This window comes from Aspergillus neoniger, assembly GCF_003184625.1.
Source record: "Aspergillus neoniger CBS 115656 unplaced genomic scaffold BO87scaffold_1, whole genome shotgun sequence".
Lineage (NCBI taxonomy): Eukaryota > Fungi > Ascomycota > Eurotiomycetes > Eurotiales > Aspergillaceae > Aspergillus > Aspergillus neoniger.
Window position 1 is genome coordinate 284,794 of NW_020291129.1, and position 19,056 is coordinate 303,849.

The 19,056-nt window shown below is 51.7% G+C and overlaps 5 protein-coding genes across 5 annotated transcripts; 2 read left to right on the forward strand and 3 right to left on the reverse strand.

Moving 5' to 3' along the window:
• The first annotated feature begins 164 nt into the window (after positions 1-164).
• On the forward strand, positions 165-3,592 carry BO87DRAFT_371750 (Hsp70 family protein). The gene is made up of 3 exons (XM_025622109.1): positions 165-274; positions 309-311; positions 336-3,592. The coding sequence occupies exon 3, from the start codon at positions 360-362 to the stop codon at positions 3,357-3,359; it is 3,000 nt and encodes a 999-aa protein (XP_025485038.1). The 5' UTR covers positions 165-274; positions 309-311; positions 336-359; the 3' UTR covers positions 3,360-3,592.
• A 53-nt stretch (positions 3,593-3,645) lies between these two features.
• BO87DRAFT_371751 (uncharacterized protein) lies at positions 3,646-5,019 on the reverse strand. Its single transcript, XM_025622110.1, has one exon. It carries the CDS (start codon positions 4,830-4,832, stop codon positions 4,074-4,076), a length of 759 nt encoding a protein of 252 aa, XP_025485039.1. The 5' UTR covers positions 4,833-5,019; the 3' UTR covers positions 3,646-4,073.
• A 267-nt stretch (positions 5,020-5,286) lies between these two features.
• BO87DRAFT_371752 (SDA1 family protein) lies at positions 5,287-7,999 on the reverse strand. Its single transcript, XM_025622111.1, has 4 exons — positions 7,872-7,999; positions 7,745-7,780; positions 7,380-7,667; positions 5,287-7,314 (listed from the first exon to the last, which is right to left on the reverse strand). Exons 1-4 carry the CDS (start codon positions 7,916-7,918, stop codon positions 5,451-5,453), a joined length of 2,235 nt encoding a protein of 744 aa, XP_025485040.1. The 5' UTR covers positions 7,919-7,999; the 3' UTR covers positions 5,287-5,450.
• A 469-nt stretch (positions 8,000-8,468) lies between these two features.
• Positions 8,469-9,615, reverse strand: BO87DRAFT_371754 (40S ribosomal protein uS7). Its single transcript, XM_025622112.1, has 3 exons — positions 9,355-9,615; positions 8,949-9,132; positions 8,469-8,845 (listed from the first exon to the last, which is right to left on the reverse strand). Exons 1-3 carry the CDS (start codon positions 9,498-9,500, stop codon positions 8,528-8,530), a joined length of 648 nt encoding a protein of 215 aa, XP_025485041.1. The 5' UTR covers positions 9,501-9,615; the 3' UTR covers positions 8,469-8,527.
• Positions 9,616-12,240: 2,625 nt separating this feature from the next.
• Positions 12,241-18,930, forward strand: BO87DRAFT_371755 (putative AMP binding domain protein). Its single transcript, XM_025622113.1, has 6 exons — positions 12,241-12,548; positions 12,638-12,660; positions 12,807-16,549; positions 16,609-16,818; positions 16,874-17,477; positions 17,533-18,930. Exons 1-6 carry the CDS (start codon positions 12,489-12,491, stop codon positions 18,428-18,430), a joined length of 5,538 nt encoding a protein of 1,845 aa, XP_025485042.1. The 5' UTR covers positions 12,241-12,488; the 3' UTR covers positions 18,431-18,930.
• The last annotated feature ends 126 nt before the right edge of the window (positions 18,931-19,056 follow it).

Sequence of the window (19,056 nt, forward strand, 5' to 3'; positions counted from 1 at the left end):
TAATTCCAACTGTGATTGTGGCCTAGATGACTCTGTCGTTCTAGATCTTGCGTACGTGGTCTGTTTCCGTCCACAATGCTTCCCTCCAGCCAGCTAACCGGCTCATAGTTCACGACAGCTACTTTCACTATTCAGCCCACCTCCAGACCCTGAATCAAACCTATTCGATGTACCAATAGCTGTTTTCACCAATCGCTCTTTCAAAATATAACCGAGAGAAGAAAAGTTGTTACTTCATATATCGGATGGGGAATTATTGAATTTTTGTAATAAGCAGAAGGTATGCGACAATGTGTGGAGGACGACTATCAGGGACAGAAGGATTTACTGACTCTTGAAGCATCAGAATTATACAGACCATGGCTCCCGGCAGCCAGCGACGGTCCTATGCCTCGCTCACCTCCCTCCCCGTACTCTCCCTAATTCTACCGTTTCTCCTCTTTGTCCTCAGCTTTCCTTCCCCGGCCGCGGCTGCGGGTTCCGCAGTCCTTGGTATCGATGTCGGTACAGAGTATCTAAAAGCTACGCTCGTCAAACCCGGAATTCCGCTTGAGATTGTTCTCACCAAAGATTCGAAGCGCAAGGAGTCGGCCGCTGTAGCGTTCAAGCCTACCCGCGAGGCCGATGCCTTGTTCCCCGAGAGATTCTACGGTGGCGATGCCTTGGCGCTAGCGGCACGGTATCCCGATGATGTCTACTCGAACCTCAAGACTCTGCTTGGACTTCCTTTCGATGCGGACAATGAGTTGATCAAAAGTTTCCACAACCGCTATCCTGCCTTGCGCCTGGAAGAAGCGCCCGGAGACCGTGGCACGGTTGGCCTGCGAAGCAACAGACTAGGAGAAACCGAAAGGAAGGATGCCTTCCTTGTTGAGGAAATCCTGGCCATGCAGCTGAAGCAGATCAAGGCCAATGCCGACACTCTGGCTGGAAAGGGATCAGACATTACGGACGCCGTGATCACTTACCCGTCGTTCTACACCGCCGCGGAGAAGAGGAGTCTGGAATTGGCCGCGGAGCTGGCAGGTTTGAATGTCGATGCATTCATCAGCGATAATCTCGCGGTCGGGTTGAACTACGCAACCAGCCGCACGTTCCCCAGTGTTTCGGATGGCCAGAAGCCTGAGTACCACATTGTCTACGACATGGGCGCCGGCTCTACAACTGCCAGTGTCCTTCGCTTCCAAAGTCGCTCGGTGAAGGATGTGGGACGATTCAACAAGACCGTCCAGGAAGTCCAGGTTCTCGGAACCGGCTGGGACAAGACTCTTGGAGGAGATGCCCTGAACGATCTGATTGTTCAGGATATGATCGCCAGCCTCGTCGAGGAAAAGAAGCTCAAGGACCGGGTTTCCCCGGCTGATGTCCAGGCCCACGGAAAGACCATGGCGAGACTCTGGAAGGATGCGGAGAAGGCTCGTCAAGTTCTCAGTGCAAACACTGAGACGGGCGCCTCTTTCGAGAGTCTTTATGAAGAGGATCTCAACTTCAAGTACCGTGTCACCCGCGCCAAGTTCGAGGAGCTCGCGGAGCAGCATATTGCACGTGTCGGAAAGCCCCTGGAGCAAGCTTTGGAGGCTGCTGGACTGCAGTTGAGCGACATTGACTCCGTTATCCTTCACGGTGGCGCCATCCGCACACCGTTCGTGCAGAAGGAGCTCGAGCGGGTTTGCGGTTCTGCCAACAAGATTCGCACCAGTGTCAATGCGGATGAAGCCGCAGTGTTCGGCGCTGCCTTCAAGGGAGCCGCTCTGAGCCCTAGCTTCCGCGTTAAGGACATTCGAGCAAGCGATGCCTCGAGCTACGCTGTCGTGCTCAAGTGGGCTTCCGAGTCTAAGGAGAGACAGCAGAAGCTTTTCACTCCCACTTCCCAGGTCGGCCCCGAGAAACAGGTTACCGTGAAGAACTTGGACGACTTCGAGTTCAGCTTCTACCACCAGATCCCCGTTGACGGCAATGTCGTCGAATCCCCAATCCTGGGTGTGAAGACACAGAACCTCACTGCCTCTGTTGCTAAATTGAAGGAAGACTTCGGTTGCACGGCTGCCAACATCACCACCAAGTTCGCCATCCGCCTGAGCCCTGTCAACGGACTTCCTGAAGTCGCCAGCGGTACCGTCAGCTGCGAGGTGGAGTCTGCCAAGAAGGGAAGCGTGGTCGAAGGTGTCAAGGGATTCTTTGGCTTGGGTAACAAGGATGAACAAGCTCCTCTCGGAGAGGAAGGCGAGCCCAGCGAGTCCATCACTCTTGAGCCCGAGGAGCCTCAAGCCGCGACGACTTCCTCGGCAGATGACGCTACCTCCACCACAACTGCCAAGGAGAGCAAGAAGAGCACACCCGCAACCAAGCTGGAGTCAATCTCTATCAGCTTCACCTCATCTCCCCTGGGAATCCCCGCCCCCACCGAAGCCGAACTCGCTCGCATCAAGAGCCGCCTGGCTGCCTTCGACGCCTCGGACCGTGACCGTGCCCTGCGTGAAGAAGCCCTCAACGAACTGGAATCCTTCATCTATCGTAGCCGCGACCTAGTCGACGACGAGGAATTCGCCAAGGTAGTGAAGCCTGAGCAGCTGACCACGCTGCAAGAGAGAGCCTCCGAAGCCAGCGACTGGCTGTACGGCGACGGCGACGACGCGAAGACCGCCGACTTCCGCGCGAAGCTCAAGTCCCTGAAAGAGATCGTCGACCCAGCCCTCAAGAGAAAGAAGGAGAACGCGGAGCGCCCGGCCCGCGTTGAGCTCGTGCAGCAAGTCCTGAAGAACGCCAAGTCCGTCATGGACGTGATGGAGCAACAGATTCAGCAAGACGAGGACCTCTACTCCTCCAGCGTCGCAGCATCCAGCTCTTCCTCTTCCACAACCGAGTCCTCGACCTCCTCATCCACCACCACTGAATCCTCTTCTTCCGTCGACCTCGACGAAGACCCCTACGCCACCACCTCCACCTCATCCACCACTAAGACCGCCTCGGCCACCACAACCCCCAAGCCCAGCGGTCCCAAATACTCCATCTTCCAACCCTACGACCTAACCAGCCTCTCTAAGACCTACGAATCCACCAACACCTGGTTCGAAACCCAGCTCGCTCTCCAGGAGCAGCTCACCGTGACCGATGACCCGGCCCTCCCCGTCGCCGAACTCGACACCCGTCTCAAGGAGCTCGAGCGCGTCCTGAACCGCATCTACGATAAGATGGGCGCGGCGGCAGCCAAGTCCGGAAAGGAGCAGAGCAAGAAGAACAACAACAACGGCAAATCGTCGAAGAAGGAGAAGGCTAAGGCGCAAGAGGAGCAGAAGAAGTCTGCTAAGGAAGAAGAGCAGAAGGAAGATAAGAAGGCTAACCGCAAGGATGAGCTGTAAATCGAGCGGCAGCTTGGTCTTCTGATACATGGGAATTGAGGTAATCGGTTCCCAGAGAAATAAAGTAAAAATACTAGGAGTTCGGATTGAGCGTTACTACTGCCACTTTCGTTGTTTTTTTCTTGTTGTGATGTGATGAATTCATTTACACGCTGATTGAAGAAGTCCCTGTCGGGGGATTATTGGTCGGTGTTATGTGAACTATACTACTATAGATAGAATTGACTTGACTGTTCATTTAAATTTTTTTGGAAGTTTCTTCGATTTATTATTCATGCAATTCAGATTCAGGTCTGCTGCATGGGTGCTGGCTATTGTATTAGCCTAACTAGGAAGGTTGAACAGGTAGAGTCATCGCAATCGGGTTATATGTACAGGGTGCTTGATAACAAACAACAGGAATGTAGAGCAAGCAGGGGTCAAGTAAGAATATGCATAGAAAAAACAAACAGAGATAGGGAAAGAAACACAACGGGCGAAATAACGAACAGTATGCATGATGCATCAATTCAAGCATCCGGCTTGTCTTCCAGCACATAGAACCAGCCTATGGTACTCTGTGTCCCCAAGGAACATTGCACGCAAACGAAAAGCACAACAGATAATAGTACAACCACCCAAACCCAGCCCAACCCACGTTAACTCCGGCTAATAAGATAATCCAGAAACGACGAGAGAAATAATGGGAAAGCCCCGGCAATAGTAACAACATGTTTACATCCCACCCATCTCAATCTCCGAGCTTCGACTCACAGAGCCATACTCCATATCCACCTCCTCGCGACTGCGCAAGAAGGAAGCCTCCTCAAAGTCATCAATATCCATACCCATGCCCTCAGAAATAGTGGCATGTTTCCGCAGCGTCACGAAGCGTCTTCGCTGCTGATTCAACTTGGGCGCAAGGATGGTTCGGCCCATGAGAGTAGCATTGTGTGTAGATAGATCCAAACCCGAAGCAGCAACGTCATCATCCTCACTCTCGTCGAGGTCAAAGTCCGTATCATAAGAGCGTTTCTGACCACCGGCGTTGGACTCCTGGCTGCTGGAGGGGAGGGAGAAAGCGTCGCCTTCGTCATCGGTGATAAGGTTCATGGGTGCGGAATGACTGCGCATGCCGCTGTAGGGAGCCAGCTCGGAGAAACTGGGGTCGGACTTCGCCAGACGAGTCTTGTATCCCTCTGCGACGGATTTACGAACGCGCATGCCGACGGAGAGGAGGGAGGCTTGGACTTTGGTGGGGACGATGGGGGTGGGGGAGCAGGTTGCGGCGGAGTAGTGGTTGTGAGAGAGATGGTGGGTGCGGTCGGTGGTCACGTTGTCATTGTCTTCTGAGGGAGGTGTAGATGTAGTTGAGAAGAAGCTAGTGATTGGTGGCTGAAAGCGTCTGCGTTTGGAGGCCAGGTCGGAGGCCTTGGTGGTGGTGGTGGTGGTGGTGGTGGTGGTGGTGGTGGGGAACTGGAGGGAGGGGGACATGTTGGACTGTATTGGATAGAGACAGACGGGACTTTTGTCTATGCGGGGAGTGGAGAAGTTGTAGTGGTCTAGTCTGTTTGTATGCTCGTGGGGGACCACTTAGGTCTAAAAGGACGGCTTCTGATTTGACAGGGGATATAGTTTGGAATGTGTGATGTAGTAAGAGAAAATGCAAGGGCTGTGGAGGGGAGAGGGGGAGAATAGAATCTCTAATAGCAGAAGAGGAAGAAGAGAAAAGAAAGAGGCTGGGGAGGGAAAGAACCCGAGCCACGGAACGCGACGCGCCACGACGCGCCCGGCACGTGTCACTTGTCAATTTATCCTCTTTGGGACCGACATGGAAATACTCCATATTCCATGGATTTGATGGAAGTGCACATAATTAGAATATTTGAGGTAGTCTTTGAACTACGGATTATATCCTAATAGTTTTGTGGGGAGTGCACATAGTTACTAGAACATGTCTAATAGTTCGGTCATTGCAGAAGAGCTCTATATACAAAAAGGCACGCTTTTTAGGACATCCAAAGGAGAGGAACCAAGAGGCTCGATGATACAACAGTAACTAGAACATGGAACGAAACAATAGATCTACGATAGGGTATCACCATATATACCTTAACCAATGTTTCCTCTGCGACCTCCCCGCTTGGCCCGATCATGATGAGCCTTGAGGACGGCGCGGGTTTGCACCAAACTCCGCTTGTTCTTGCTCTTGGCCTTACCCAGGGTCATCAAGAAGTTCTTCTTGCGCGCCTTCTCCTTGTTGGTCGTACTCTTGCCCTGATCCTGCTTGCGCTCCTTGCGCTTGGCCGTTATACTCTTGTGCTCAGACCGATCAGTCTTGCCTTCCTTGGCATGAGCAATCCGCTCCTCGCGCGTGGCCTTGCCGGCAGAGAGAGCAGCCAGGCCCTCGATCTCTTCAGCCGTCAGAGGATCGTCACGATCACGCTTCTTGGCGCCTGGCACGAGTGAGTTGATGGCGGCTTCATTGCGCAGCTCCTGGAGCTTGGCCAGGTCAGCCGGGGTGAGAATGCGAGTCGTTGCAAGCTTGGAGAACTTGGCCTCAGCAGACTCTTCCTTCGATTCTTCCTCCTTCTCCGCCTTATCATCACTGCTGCTTTCACTGGACTTGGCCTTCTTGGCGGGAGGTCCGTCTTTCTCGTCCTCGGAATCGCTGATGTCGATTTCAGCGTCGCTCTGCACATTGATCCAGTCGCCCGAGTCGTCGCTGTCCTCATCATCTTCCACATTCCAGGATGCCCAGTTGTCCTCCTCGCCTTCCTCCTCATCATCAGAAGCATCGGAAGCCAAGCCCTTCTCAGCTCTCCTCTTCCGGCGCTCCTCCTCCTTCCATTTTTCCAGGAGCTCCAGACCCTCGATGCCACCGGCCTCTTGTTCCGCGAAGCGCTTCTCTTTCCTCTCTCCAGCCTTAAGGCCAATGGAAGCGTCCTTGCCGCGGTCCCGTCTCTTGAGCATCTCAGGGTTAACCTCCCGGAACAGACTGAGCAGACCTCGACCCGCCATCATGACACCCTTATCCTTACTCTTACGGTACATGACAAGATCCTGCAACAAGGTCTCATTCATGGCGAGTGGCTGTCGTGCGCAAATCTCTCGGATAGCGTTAAGACCGGCCGATGCGACCTCAGACGCTGAGGCTTCCGAGACGAACTCATTTGCGATCTTCTGAACCAAGGGCTCCAGGTCATCCGGTGGGACCAAGTCGTGGGATGCTTGCGCCAGCGAAGCCAAGAACGACGTGACGGATGGCTGACGGGGAGTCAGGAATTTCTGGAAGTAGGAGTAGAGGTGCATGATATGCAGTTTATGCAAGCCGACAAGGCGGGTCACCAGCTGAAGCACCATAAGCTTTTGGTCCAAGTTGAGCTTGGACTTGGTGCTCTGCAAATGCTTCGAGAACAAGGACTCGGCGTAGCCCTGGGGATCGTGGAGAAGATGCAAAGCGGAGAAGTTCAGAGGATGCGGCTGGTTCTTCTTGCGCTCCCTCTTCTTTACGGTTGCCTTGGCCTTCTCAACCGCACGGGACTTCTTTCTGGTCTTCTTGTTGATGCCGACTTGATGCTTTACTCGCCCCAAGTCAATGGCTTCTTCGTCACTGCTCTCATCTTCCATTTCTTCGCGCTCTTTGTCACCACCCAAGAAGAAGCGAACACCGCCAACGATGACTTTTTCGTTCGATGCCAGACTGGCTTCCTTCATGACCTCAACAGCCTTGGCATCGGTCCAGATCTGGCGCTTCCACAGTTCGCGCGTAAGCTTGATAGCCCACAGGCCCTTAGAAGAAGTCCGGTCCGACGTCACCAAGTTGAACAGGACGGTCTGCATGGTGCGGTTAAGCTTGTGGTTCGTGGTCTTCGCATTGGCCTGACGAAGGTCCATGAGGATCTTTTGGAAGATCAGAGCTCGTAGGGTTTTGCTGGGGGTGGAAATAAGGATAGGGAACAGAGTCTGAAGCAATCTGGAGATATGATGCCAATTAGCAACCAGCCACATGCGCATCTGGCAGTCCATGGATAAACATACGTCGCCGAGTCCAACAATTCCTTCTTCCTCAGAAGCACCAAGCTACCGACGATCTTTTCGCGCAACTCTGGCTGAAGGATCAGATGGTGCTGGCTCAAGATATCCATGAGCTGCTGAGGGAAGTCCTTCGTAATCTCGGGGTAGCAGTCGGCCACATGAGCAATGAAGTCGATCAATTCTCGAAGAGATATCAAACCCGTCTCTGTGGTCGACGAAGGCGCGGTCATGAAAATTTCTCGGTGACTCTCATATTGGTAGTGCTGAGCGCGGAAGTCTTCAATGTAGGATCTTCACCAGTAAGCGACAGTTAGCAAGCCATTCTGATATCATTGGCATCTAATCGCATTGTTCATAGTAAAACATACTTGGGATCTCTCCGAATCTTGTGCTGCAGGTTGGGCCTATGAGAAGCAGTGAGTTAGCGACAGGCGAAATTCTTCGTCTTGGGGAGGGGGTTCCGTAGCCACACAGCGACGGTATAAGATCACTTACAGATCAGCCTCGACCTTTTCCAAGGCTCCTAACTTTCTTTTCACCATCTTTGCGTATTATAGTGGTGAAACTGAGGGGATGAAGTGGGTGGTTGAGGGAAAAGAAAGGCGGGCGACGGTTGCCAGGGCCGATAACAGAGCCCCGAACATTTTTTTTTCGCAGCGACGGGTCTGGCCTATCGATAAGCCGCAGCCAGCCCTTGGGACTTGCCAGCACGGGCACTTCTGCACAAGGACTCTGATTATCATGGTCTCTGCAATACTAAGCGTTTACGGGTTGTAATCTACTGGGAACCTAGAACACTTTCTTTGTGCTCCTTGACATGTTCAGTGTTTTGAGTCTACGTTTGCGTAGTTCGTCGCCACATCGGAGGTGGCAGTGGAACGATGGTTGAAACAGGGAAATCTTTTTCGTGTAAAAAATAGATAAAGGTATTGACTTCACAAGCCAGAGGTCTTCATGATCGCATCTCAACTACTGTAGAAGAAAGCCGTCCGATTCTCTCATTTTTAGGATCTCGCTCCCTCCCGTGACTGTTTTCAGGTATGTACAGTCGCGCAGATGCATGCAAATCGACTGAATCCTAATAAACCCCCCGTCCACTCCAGTACACGCAAAACCAGGACCAAACGGAGAATACGCCCAAAATTCCCACTTTACCGGTTGGACTTGGCAACACGCTCGAGCTCGTCCTTCTTCTTGATGGCGTAGGAGTTGGAGGAACCCTTGGCGGCGTTGATGAGCTCTTCAGCCAGGCACTCAGCAATGCTCTTGATGTTACGGAAAGAGGCCTCGCGAGCACCGATGGTCAGGAGGGCAATAGCCTGGTTGACACGGCGGAGGGGAGACACATCGACGGCCTGACGACGGACGGTACCAGCGGAACCGATACGGGTGCTGTCTTCGCGAGGACCGCAGTTGACGATAGCGTCAACGGCGACCTGGAGAGGGTTCTGGTCGGTCATGATGTGGATCTACAAAGGATTACCCGGTTAGTTTTCTGTGTCTGGTTGTGGTTTGCGAGCCCTAGCCGTTTCTGCGTGCAGAAGGCATTGGGAAATATGAGAGGTGACGTACGATCTCGAAGGCGTGGGCAACGATGCGGACAGCCATGAGCTTCTTTCCGTTGTTGCGGCCGTTCATCATGAGGGAGTTGGTCAGGCGCTCGATGATGGGGCACTGAGCCTTGCGGAAACGCTTGGCAGCATAGCGGCCAGCGGAGTGAGGAAGGTAGACAGGGGAGCGGATCTGGACGTAGTCGCTATTGAAGGTGAAGCCGAGTCAGCAAATCTCGTTTCTGTGCCAATTCGCAAATTTTTTTTTCCATCGTGATTCCCTTCGCAGATATCCCATTTTGTCGTGCGTTTTCCTCCGTGCATGTCGAGTCCATTGTCTCCCAACAGATGCTGGCGTTTTCCACCGGTCGACACAAAACCCATGCTCGTAGAACAATCAAAATCGCGATGAATTGGGGAGCACCTACGTCAAGGAGATGTCCCTGATCTCAACATCCTCGTAGCTCCACTTGTTGAACAGCTTCACGGATCCCATCTCCGCGATAGCCTCCTTGGGCAGGACCTGGAAGGCCGCAGCGGGGTTTTCGACCTCGACTTCGCCGTGTTCAGACATTTTGGTCGACGTATGCACCTGTTGCCGAGGGAGGGATACGTGTAGGTGGCGGACGGTGTCGTTGGTGATCCTTCAACGTCGACGAATACAGTCGGGCGGCTGAAATGTGTCGCTGAGCGCAAGGAAATTCGAGGTGCGCCTCGCTTAGCGGGTGGTGGGTTAGGGCAGGACTGACCGCCAATGGGGCGGGTGGTGTCATGTGATGGTCACATCTGGATTCTGGCACCCTATCCCAAGCTAGGACTAGCGCTGGATGCCCCTACAATACTGTTCACCAATGCTCCGCTTCCAACCCGCCATATCATACATGGATCTAGATACAATCTTAGACTGTCATCAGTTCTCTACCGGATACGTTCAAAAAGTGAGCATACTTTTGTATGCACCGAAGCGAAATTTCATGCAATAAGGTTACGTTGTCATCACTTCCTACGCTGTTCCACTTTGCTTGAATCGTCCATCTTGACGAAGGATATCTTGGACACCGAATCAGCTGTTTATCAAATTCTCATCTTTAGCCATAATTCAAGGACTATGTTGAAACTTTTCCGGCCTATATGCATTCAAAGCGTCGCTTACTTTAAGGTATTAAGCGCTGCACAATATCCAACCGGCTTTGAGGGAAATCAACAAATATTTGGCGCTCACTTTTGACTCTCCGCCTCCATGTTTCCCCAAGCAATACACCCACAAGGGATCTCAATGTGCATTAGATATTTTCCGTTGACTTTCCTGTACTATACAGATACGCAACAATGGTTTATCTCTGGATTTAGCGGACGCCTCGCCTCATATAGGCTATTTTGCATAGCGCATTATGGAAAGCAAAAAAAAGCACACAAGATGCTTACCACATGGCCTAGACAAGACATGTCCTATTCGTGATTCCAGTACAATGTAATTACCTATATAGGTGCTAAATGTAGTGACATAGCAGAACGTACAGTAAAGCCTAGGAGCTCAAGAACACATACTATTATCTTAATTAAATACGAACAATTCAGGGAACTGCGGCAGGTGTTAAAGTGTTGTTATTATTTCACTTATATAGTCCTACTGGTTACTGATCTTGAAGCTACTTGATAAAACAACACATTCAAGGTACTTTCCTACTCAAGTGTTGGTTCAGCGTTAGGTCGCGCATGCCGCCTGCTATGTGGGTTGGCCTTCTGGGAACCCGTATCCTGCTCTCAGCAGCTCGGCTCAACATTAGTAGTATGATGAAGTTTTCACTCTGATATGAGTTCTCTTTCAATGAATGCAACTCTGAAGCTGGGATGCTATTACATGCACTGTTCCCCGACTTCTTTCTGTATAGTGACATGCATTGCACTTGTGAGGTCGTGTATCCCTGGGGGAACACCAATAAAACAGAAGTATTTCTAGAATGACTTATCCTCCATTAACGGCTTTGTTTCGATAAAGATACTGATTCGAGTTTTATACATATGAAGTAGTTAGCCCAAGAGCCTTCTCTGAAAGGACAAGCTAGATGAAGTCGAGTTATCTTCATATAGGACAGCTCTGCATGAACTACCCTTCTGTCTCGCGCATGTCTTTGAAGAATATGATCAGCTAAGTGTGGGAAACGGCCTAGATCCGTTGCCTAGGCATAATAGTACTGAGAGAATGCATCACATGAGCAAGCTTGACAGCTTCTTACGCAAACGATCAATCATTTCCGTAAACTGTTCAAATATTGCCGAGACGCACAAGCGAGAAATGAGGCCGGGAATCTTTGTGTAAAGAATTTTCCAAGAGCTGCCATCAGCATAAAGAGTGGCGCCTTCGCATAGCTGAGCTCCCGTTATTGTCTCCAGCTGCTTCTCTCCTTATATTCGTTCAGTAATAATGTCTCCGGTCTGCTTTAATACCAAGGGGAGTTCTCCGATAATTATCTGGATAGAGAACCTGAGTACTCCTGGCATACGGTTTAGGCATATCCTTTGGCCATCGGAAAAAGGTAAGTGAATAACATGAACTTGGATGATCATACTCCTTTTTTGCCCTACGTTGATGTTGAGAGAACCTTGGCGCCGGGACCAATAGCAGTAGACGACCCCACCACGGACTGACAAGCCAATAGTACAGCGGAGACCCTCTTTTGATTTCGGAGTCTTCAATACCGAGGATGGAGATAGCGTCGTCGGTCGAACATTCGAAGGTGGTTAGCACGCGCAGTGGATATAAGAGATCATGATGGCCTCATCTACCTAGGTGTCTTTATGGAACCGTCATAATTTAGTTTTTCATTTGAAGAAGCTAAGTGCTTTTAGCACGATGTCCACAACCGCTGTTGCACCGAATTTTGGTTTGCCGCTAAAGCGGCGACAGCTGGAGCGTTATTAGCGGGCTTGCGGAGGATATCGAATAAAAATAGGCACACTGGCTTGTGCTACCGAGGGCGTAAGATATCAGGCACAAACGGGATAATCAAGTAACACACAGGGGCGTAGCGAGACATATTCCCGAGTCAGATTGGATGGATAAGATATGTGAGAATGAGGTGTAACCCTGTCATTTCAGGTCCGAGTACCAAAAGGAGGGTGCAGACCGTCGACATCCACCTGTTCGTGGTGTGAAGCGGACGATCCTCGTGCTCTCCGGATGCCGAGATTGTTTGCTCTTTCTCCTCCTGACGCGTGGCGGTGCACGTCCATCTGAGCATGTGATTGGCTGCACATTCTGCGTGCCCGGCCCGCCTCACCGGCCCTAGCCGCCGCGGCAGGTGACGTTGTGGCTCATCAGGCGCGGAGAAGCGACAAGACAAACTCCCGGATTCCCCATCCATCTACTGGGACATCGCAAGGGGCTGCTCGACTCTCCGAAGTCTCTCGTTCCCCCCTCAGCCTCTTTCTGACCCCTCCCTCTTCTCTCCCCCTCCTAAGGGACCCTGCAATGAGGGTGCCGTTTACCCTGGCCGTTCAGCATCCCCGAGCCTTCGAATGAAAGCCCCTCGATTTGTCTACCCTCAACGCTTCTGCAATCATGGCGGACGACAATCCCGAGCTTCACGCCGCTCTGCGCGACCTTGATAAAGAATTGGAGGTATGCAAGAGATCCTGGCAACCTATAGTTTTACCCCGCAGATTCGCGGTTCTGTGGACAGATCCAACTAACCTTTCACTGCTTATCAGGAAGGTGATATTACGGAGAAGGGGTAAGCAAACTCGTCTTTATCTGTATTCAGACAAACTATGGATTTGAGTGTGAAACTTTAGCCCTAGCAAATGGTCTACCTGATCGCCCGTGCAGGCGGCTCAAATATATATACCGATAGACGGTTGGGACTGACTTAGTTTAAAGATACCAGAAACGGCGCACCGTTCTCCTGTCGCAGTTCTTTGGCCCTAATATGAAGCTGGATTTCGGCGCACCCACGTCAAGGGATGGAACTTCATCACTCACAAGCTCAACCCATCCTCCACAAGCCATCCTCAACGTCCGACCCCCAACGGCGGAGTCCACAACCCTGGGCGACTCGTCGCAGTCCTTTGCCAATGGGCGTGATAGTTACAACAACGGAAGTTTCGGATATGAGCGCAGGGTTAGTGGGGATACACAGGGCTCATATGATAGAGAGAGCATGCTGCTGCCCGCTGATCGAGCCCCCTCGGCAGCCTCCTACGATTCACTATTTCTGCCGAAGAACAAACCTGCACCTCCCATGCAAGAGAGCTCACGTACAGCCACACTTCTGAGCCAAAACTATGCATTTAACCCCGGCTATCACCACGATGCCTACGAAGAGCCTATCGGAGCCTATGATATGCCGCCAGGTGGAGTCACGCGACAGTCGACAATGCTCGACTCCCAGCAGGGGTTTTTCTCTGACTTTGCCGGCCAACAGCAAGATGACTATAGGGATAGCTACGGTGGTGGCTTTCACCGCTACTCTCAGTCGGATACGTTCTCCCCTACGGCGAATATGGCACCGCCGTTGATCCCCGCTTCTGAACTCGCTCATGGACCGGCACTTGCTCACCTTCAACCACTGGAGCCTCGCGACATTCCATTTGCCGTACAGGATCCTCATGACAAGAATACGCCAATGTCGAACTTCGACAACATTCCCGCCGTTCTCCGGCATCGAGCGCGGATACATGGAAAGCAGCCCGCATATTGGGTATTGGACCAAAAGGGCAAAGAAATTGCTTCCATCACATGGGAAAAATTAGCCAGTCGCGCTGAAAAGGTGGCGCAGGTCATTCGTGATAAAAGCAACCTCTATCGTGGTGATCGCGTGGCGTTGATTTACCGGGATTCTGAGGTCATCGAATTTGCTGTCGCACTGATGGGCTGTTTCATCGCCGGCGTCGTTGCTGTCCCCATCAATAGTCTTGAGGACTACCAGAGTCTCAACCTGGTTCTTACCTCAACCCAAGCACATCTGGCATTAACGACAGAGAACAACCTAAAGAATTTCCAGAGAGACATCACGGCCCAGAAGTTAAATTGGCCCCGGGGAGTAGAGTGGTGGAAGACCAATGAATTCGGCAGCTATCACCCAAAGAAGAAGGACGATACCCCACCCCTTGTGGTTCCAGATCTGGCGTATATTGAATTCGCCAGAGCGCCAACCGGCGACCTCCGCGGTGTCGTCATGAGCCACCGGACAATCATGCATCAAATGGCTTGCCTCAGCGCAATTGTTTCAACTGTACCTATGTCCTCGGGTATGGCTAGGCCGCGTGGTGAAACGATCATCAGCTACCTCGACCCTCGACAAGGCATTGGTATGATTATCGGCGTCTTGATGACCGTATATGGTGGTCATACCACTGTCTGGCTAGAGGACCGTGCAGTCGAGACGCCGGGTCTCTATGCCCACCTCATCACGAAATATAGGGCAACCATCATGGCTGCAGACTATCCGGGGTTGAAGATTGCCGCTTACAATTACCAGCAAGATCCAATGGCGACACGGCATTACAAGAAAAACTCAGAGCCAAACTTCGGAACAGTGAAGCTCTGCCTTATAGATACACTCACCGTCGACCCCGAGTTCCATGAAATACTTGCAGATCGGTGGTTAAGACCCATGAGAAACCCGAGGGCCAGAGAAATCGTTGCGCCCATGCTGTGTCTTCCCGAGCACGGTGGCATGGTTATCAGTATGCGAGACTGGCTTGGTGGCGAAGAGCGCATGGGCTGTCCCTTGACGCATGAGATGGACCCAGCTGAGCGCGAAGATAGCAAGAAAGAGGAGAAAAGGTCTGGAAAGGCTGATAGCAACAGTGGTTTTGGCAGTAGCTTACTGGGTGGAGGAGGTGCTCCTACGCCAGCCCCGCAAGAGCAAGGAAAGACTGAGCTTGGTGAGGTCCTTCTGGACAAAGAGGCTCTCAAGAGCAACGAAATTGTGGTCTTGGCAATGGGTGAAGAGGCTAGGAAATTCGCCGGAACCATGCCCAACGCCGTGCGTGTTGGCTCCTTCGGCTATCCCATTCCTGATGCCACACTGGCTGTCGTCGACCCTGAGACCAACCTGCTGTGCACTTCGAACGTCATCGGCGAGATCTGGGTGGACTCCCCGTCTCTATCTGGTGGCTTTTGGGCATTGCCGAAACACACAGAAGCCATCTTCCATGCACGTCCTTATAAGTTCGAAGAAGGGAATCCAACCCCGATCCTGGTTGAGCCAGAATTCCTTCGCACAGGCCTGCTTGGCTGTGTCATTGAGGGCAAAATCTTCGTGCTAGGTCTCTATGAGGACCGGCTGCGTCAGAAGGTCGAGTGGGTAGAACACGGGCAAGAAATCGTCGAACATCGTTATTTCTTTGTCCAACACATGATCGTCAGTATTTTGAAAAACATCCCCAAGATCCATGACTGCACAGCTTTCGATGTTTTTGTCAACGAAGAACATCTTCCCATTGTTGTATTAGAGTCATATGCGGCATCAACAGCACCGACGACATCAGGTGGTCCTCCACGACAGCTGGACTCTGTTCTTCTTGAATCTCTTGCCGAGAGATGCATGGAAGTTCTCTATCAGGAGCATCACTTGCGGGTTTATTGCGTGCTGCTCACAGCTCCTAACACCCTTCCTCGTGTTACGAAGAATGGGAGACAGGAGATCGGTAACATGCTGTGCCGCAAGGAGTTTGATTCTGGAACTCTGCCGTGCGTGCATGTCAAGTTCGGTGTTGAACGATCCGTCCTCAACTTGCCAGTTGGGGTTGACCCAGTCGGTGGTATATGGTCTCCGCTGGCCTTGATGTCAAGGCAAGAACTGCTCGCCTTGCAGGACAAGCAATATTCGGGCGTTGACTACCGTGACGTAGTCATGGATGATCGCACATCCACGCCCCTCAACAACTTCAACACCATTGTGGACCTTCTTCAATGGCGTGTCTCTCGGCAAGCTGAAGAATTAGCTTATTGTTCCATCGACGGTCGAGGAAAGGAAGGCAAGGGCATCACTTGGAAGAAGTTTGACCTGAAGGTTGCTGCCGTAGCAATGTATTTGAAGAACAAGGTTAAGGTCCGACCTGGAGATCACTTGGTTTTGATGTACACTCATTCGGAAGAATACGTTTACGCTGTACATGCGTGCTTCTGCTTGGGTGTCGTTGCCATCCCCCTCGCCCCCATTGATCAGAACCGTCTCTCCGAAGATGCTCCGGCTTTCCTTCACGTCATTAATGATTTCCATGTCAAGGCCATCATTGTCAACAGTGATGTTGACCATGTGCTAAGACAGAAGCTCGTCTCGCAGCACATCAAGCAGTCTGCGCAAGTACTCCGAATCGGTGTCCCAGCTATATACAACACCACAAAGCCTACCAAGCAGTCGCATGGCTGCCGGGACCTCGGTTTTACGGCCAAGAGCTCCTGGCTGAGTGCGAATCAGGCGGCTATGGTGTGGACCTATTGGACACCTGACCAGAGGAGAATCTCTGTTCATATTGGTCACGATACAATCATGGGCATGTGCAAGGTGCAGAAAGAGACCTGCCAGATGACTAGCTCAAGGCCGGTGCTTGGTAGCGTACGGAGTACTTTGGGCTTAGGGTTTCTTCATACCTGTCTAATGGGTATCTATGTTGGTAAGTAGAAGGAACTATGCTGTGGACTACGATGTTTGCAGGGCTAACGCTGGCTTTAGGAGCGCCAACGTACCTTGTATCGCCTGTCGACTTTGCGCAGAACCCCATGACGCTCTTCGTTACCCTTTCACGCTATAAGATCAAGGACACGTACGCTACCAGCCAAATGCTGGACTATGCAATGAGTGCCATGGCTGGCAAGGGCTTCCAGATGCAAGAGCTGAAGAATTTGATGATCTCAGCCGAAGGCCGTCCAAGAGTCGATATTTGTGCGTTTCCAATTTACATCCCTAGTCAGACGCTGTAGCGCTAACGTGATTGCAGACCAGAAAGTGCGCCTCCACTTTGCTTCTGCCAGCTTGGACCGTACTGCCATCAACATCGTGTATACCCACGTCCTCAACCCCATGGTTGTTACCAGATCCTACATGTGCATCGAACCTGTTGAGCTATGGCTCGACATCAGGGCTTTGCGCCGTGGACTGATCTGCCCTGTGGATCCAGACACCGATCCCACTGCTCTTGTTATTCAAGACTCAGGTATGGTCCCAGTAAATACGCAAATAGCTATCGTAAACCCAGAGACATGCACTCTGTCCCACGTCGGCGAGTATGGTGAGATTTGGATCCAGTCGGACGCTTGCGCCAAGTCATTTTACGGTTCCAAACAGGATTTCGATATGGAGCGTTTCAATGGTCGGGTTATGGATGGCGATCCTAACGTCGCCTACGTGCGTACTGGTGATCTTGGCTTCCTTCACACAGTTACGAGACCCATTGGCCCTGGTGGCCAGCCTGTCGAGATGCAAGTGCTGTTTGTTCTTGGAGGAATTGGTGAAACCTTCGAAGTTAATGGTCTGAATCACTTCCCGATGGACATCGAATACTCTGTGGAGCGATGCCACCGCAATATCGTATCTGGGGGGTGGTAAGTTTCGGCCTTACTCGACACTCAAATGCCTGTTACTAATCCGTCTATCTAGTGCTGTCTTCCAAGCTGGAGGCTTGATCGTGGTCGTTGTCGAGGTTACAAGAAAGGCTTACTTAGCGTCTCTGGTCCCTGTGATTGTCGACGCCATCCTCAACGAGCACCAGGTCATCGCTGATATCGTGGCATTTGTTTCACACGGAGACTTCCCTCGGTCCCGTCTCGGAGAGAAACAACGTGGGAAGGTGTTGGCGTCATGGGTTACTCGGAAGCTGCGGACTATTGCTCAGTTTAGCATCCGTGATGGAGAGGGCCCCGAACACCCGTTTGCTGAAGCTCCTCAGCATCGCGTCAGCCGCAGCTCGAAACCCGGAAGCACCATGGGCAACAGCACTCGACGATCCACCGTCGTACCGGATCCTGATCTTATGCCTCGCTCCCCGGCTCCAGTCCTGGTCGAGCATGCCGAAGCGACAATGGGATCTTATCCCCCTATTCCAGAGCCAAGCATCCACAGTCCTACTGGCACCCTGCCCGAAGGTGGCATGCCTTCCGTCCCGCACATCGCAGAGCCAGCCCGGCCGACCAGCGCCTCAACGAACGGGGCTCCCGCTGTGCCACGGAAAGAACTCCCCACGACCATCAGCAACCCCGACTTTGGCTTCGACTTTGGTGACTTTGCCAACTCGGCCACAGCAGGATCACTGACCGAGCCTGCTGGCCACGGTCCTATGCCCGAGAGCCTCCCCTACCGAACCAATGTCCCAGCTCACGATGCGCCGCAACGCGCCCCAAGCAATGGAAGCTACCCTGTTCGGACCGACTCTTACAACCGCACACCCCTCGCAGATCCAATGGAGGGAAGTACCGGCGACTGGCCCCAAGAAGCTCTCATGTACCAGGCCAATCTGGGATACGATGATGCCCACGGCCTCCACCGCAACCAAATCTAGTACATACATACTTGATGAGCAGCAGCAGCAGCAGCAGCAGCATCAACAAAAGCACACACCATTTAACAGCTCCCTGATGCCTAATAAGCAAGGGTGAAGTAAGATTAGCATTCCATTTTCTTTCATCATCTTCTCCATATCCTTATTATCTGCTTGTCTTCTTTTTGCATAGCCCCGATAAAGAGAAAATCACGGCTACACGTTTGCATGATCCCCCTCCCAAATTCTTCCCCTTCATACACAGTCTCTACCTTGTTGTCTTCTCCTGTCGCCCTTGCATTTTATCCCCTTTTTCTATAAGAGGTAGAATATGGCTATCTATATACCTGTCTACTTTTCCACCCCATTCCCCACCTTCCATCTATGATGACCGATATGCAAAATGTGTTTGTGATTCTTTTTTGTGTACATACATACCCACCGCATCCCCATTCGCATTTTTACATTTATCATATAGGCATGCATGCAGTAGTGGCTTAGCTCTTCTTACAATATCATCCTATACTGATAAATTCATGCTGATTTTCCTGTCCCAAAAGAAGTCGAATAGGACATGGATCATTATTAGATGCTAGTAGTCCCCTACTGTTTCTCTGTAGTGACTTTCACTACTACCACTAAATTCC

Bases quoted from the DNA above. Each gene is read 5' to 3' on its own strand.
- BO87DRAFT_371752 (XM_025622111.1), bottom strand. From the start codon at position 7,918: ATGGTGAAAAGAAAGTTAGGAGCCTTGGAAAAGGTCGAGGCTGATCT. The intron at 7,781-7,871 runs GTAAGTGATCTT...TGCTTCTCATAG, and splicing joins GAAAAGGTCGAGGCTGATCT to GCCCAACCTGCAGCACAAGA. The intron at 7,315-7,379 runs GTATGTTTATCC...TCATATCTCCAG, and splicing joins GAATTGTTGGACTCGGCGAC to ATTGCTTCAGACTCTGTTCC.
- BO87DRAFT_371754 (XM_025622112.1), bottom strand. From the start codon at position 9,500: ATGTCTGAACACGGCGAAGTCGAGGTCGAAAACCCCGCTGCGGCCTTC. The intron at 9,133-9,354 runs GTAGGTGCTCCC...CACCTTCAATAG, and splicing joins ATCAGGGACATCTCCTTGAC to CGACTACGTCCAGATCCGCT. The intron at 8,846-8,948 runs GTACGTCACCTC...AATCCTTTGTAG, and splicing joins TTGCCCACGCCTTCGAGATC to ATCCACATCATGACCGACCA.
- BO87DRAFT_371751 (XM_025622110.1), bottom strand. From the start codon at position 4,832: ATGTCCCCCTCCCTCCAGTTCCCCACCACCACCACCACCACCACCACC.
- BO87DRAFT_371750 (XM_025622109.1), top strand. From the start codon at position 360: ATGGCTCCCGGCAGCCAGCGACGGTCCTATGCCTCGCTCACCTCCCTC.
- BO87DRAFT_371755 (XM_025622113.1), top strand. From the start codon at position 12,489: ATGGCGGACGACAATCCCGAGCTTCACGCCGCTCTGCGCGACCTTGAT. The intron at 16,550-16,608 runs GTAAGTAGAAGG...CGCTGGCTTTAG, and splicing joins TCTAATGGGTATCTATGTTG to GAGCGCCAACGTACCTTGTA. The intron at 17,478-17,532 runs GTAAGTTTCGGC...CCGTCTATCTAG, and splicing joins AATATCGTATCTGGGGGGTG to TGCTGTCTTCCAAGCTGGAG.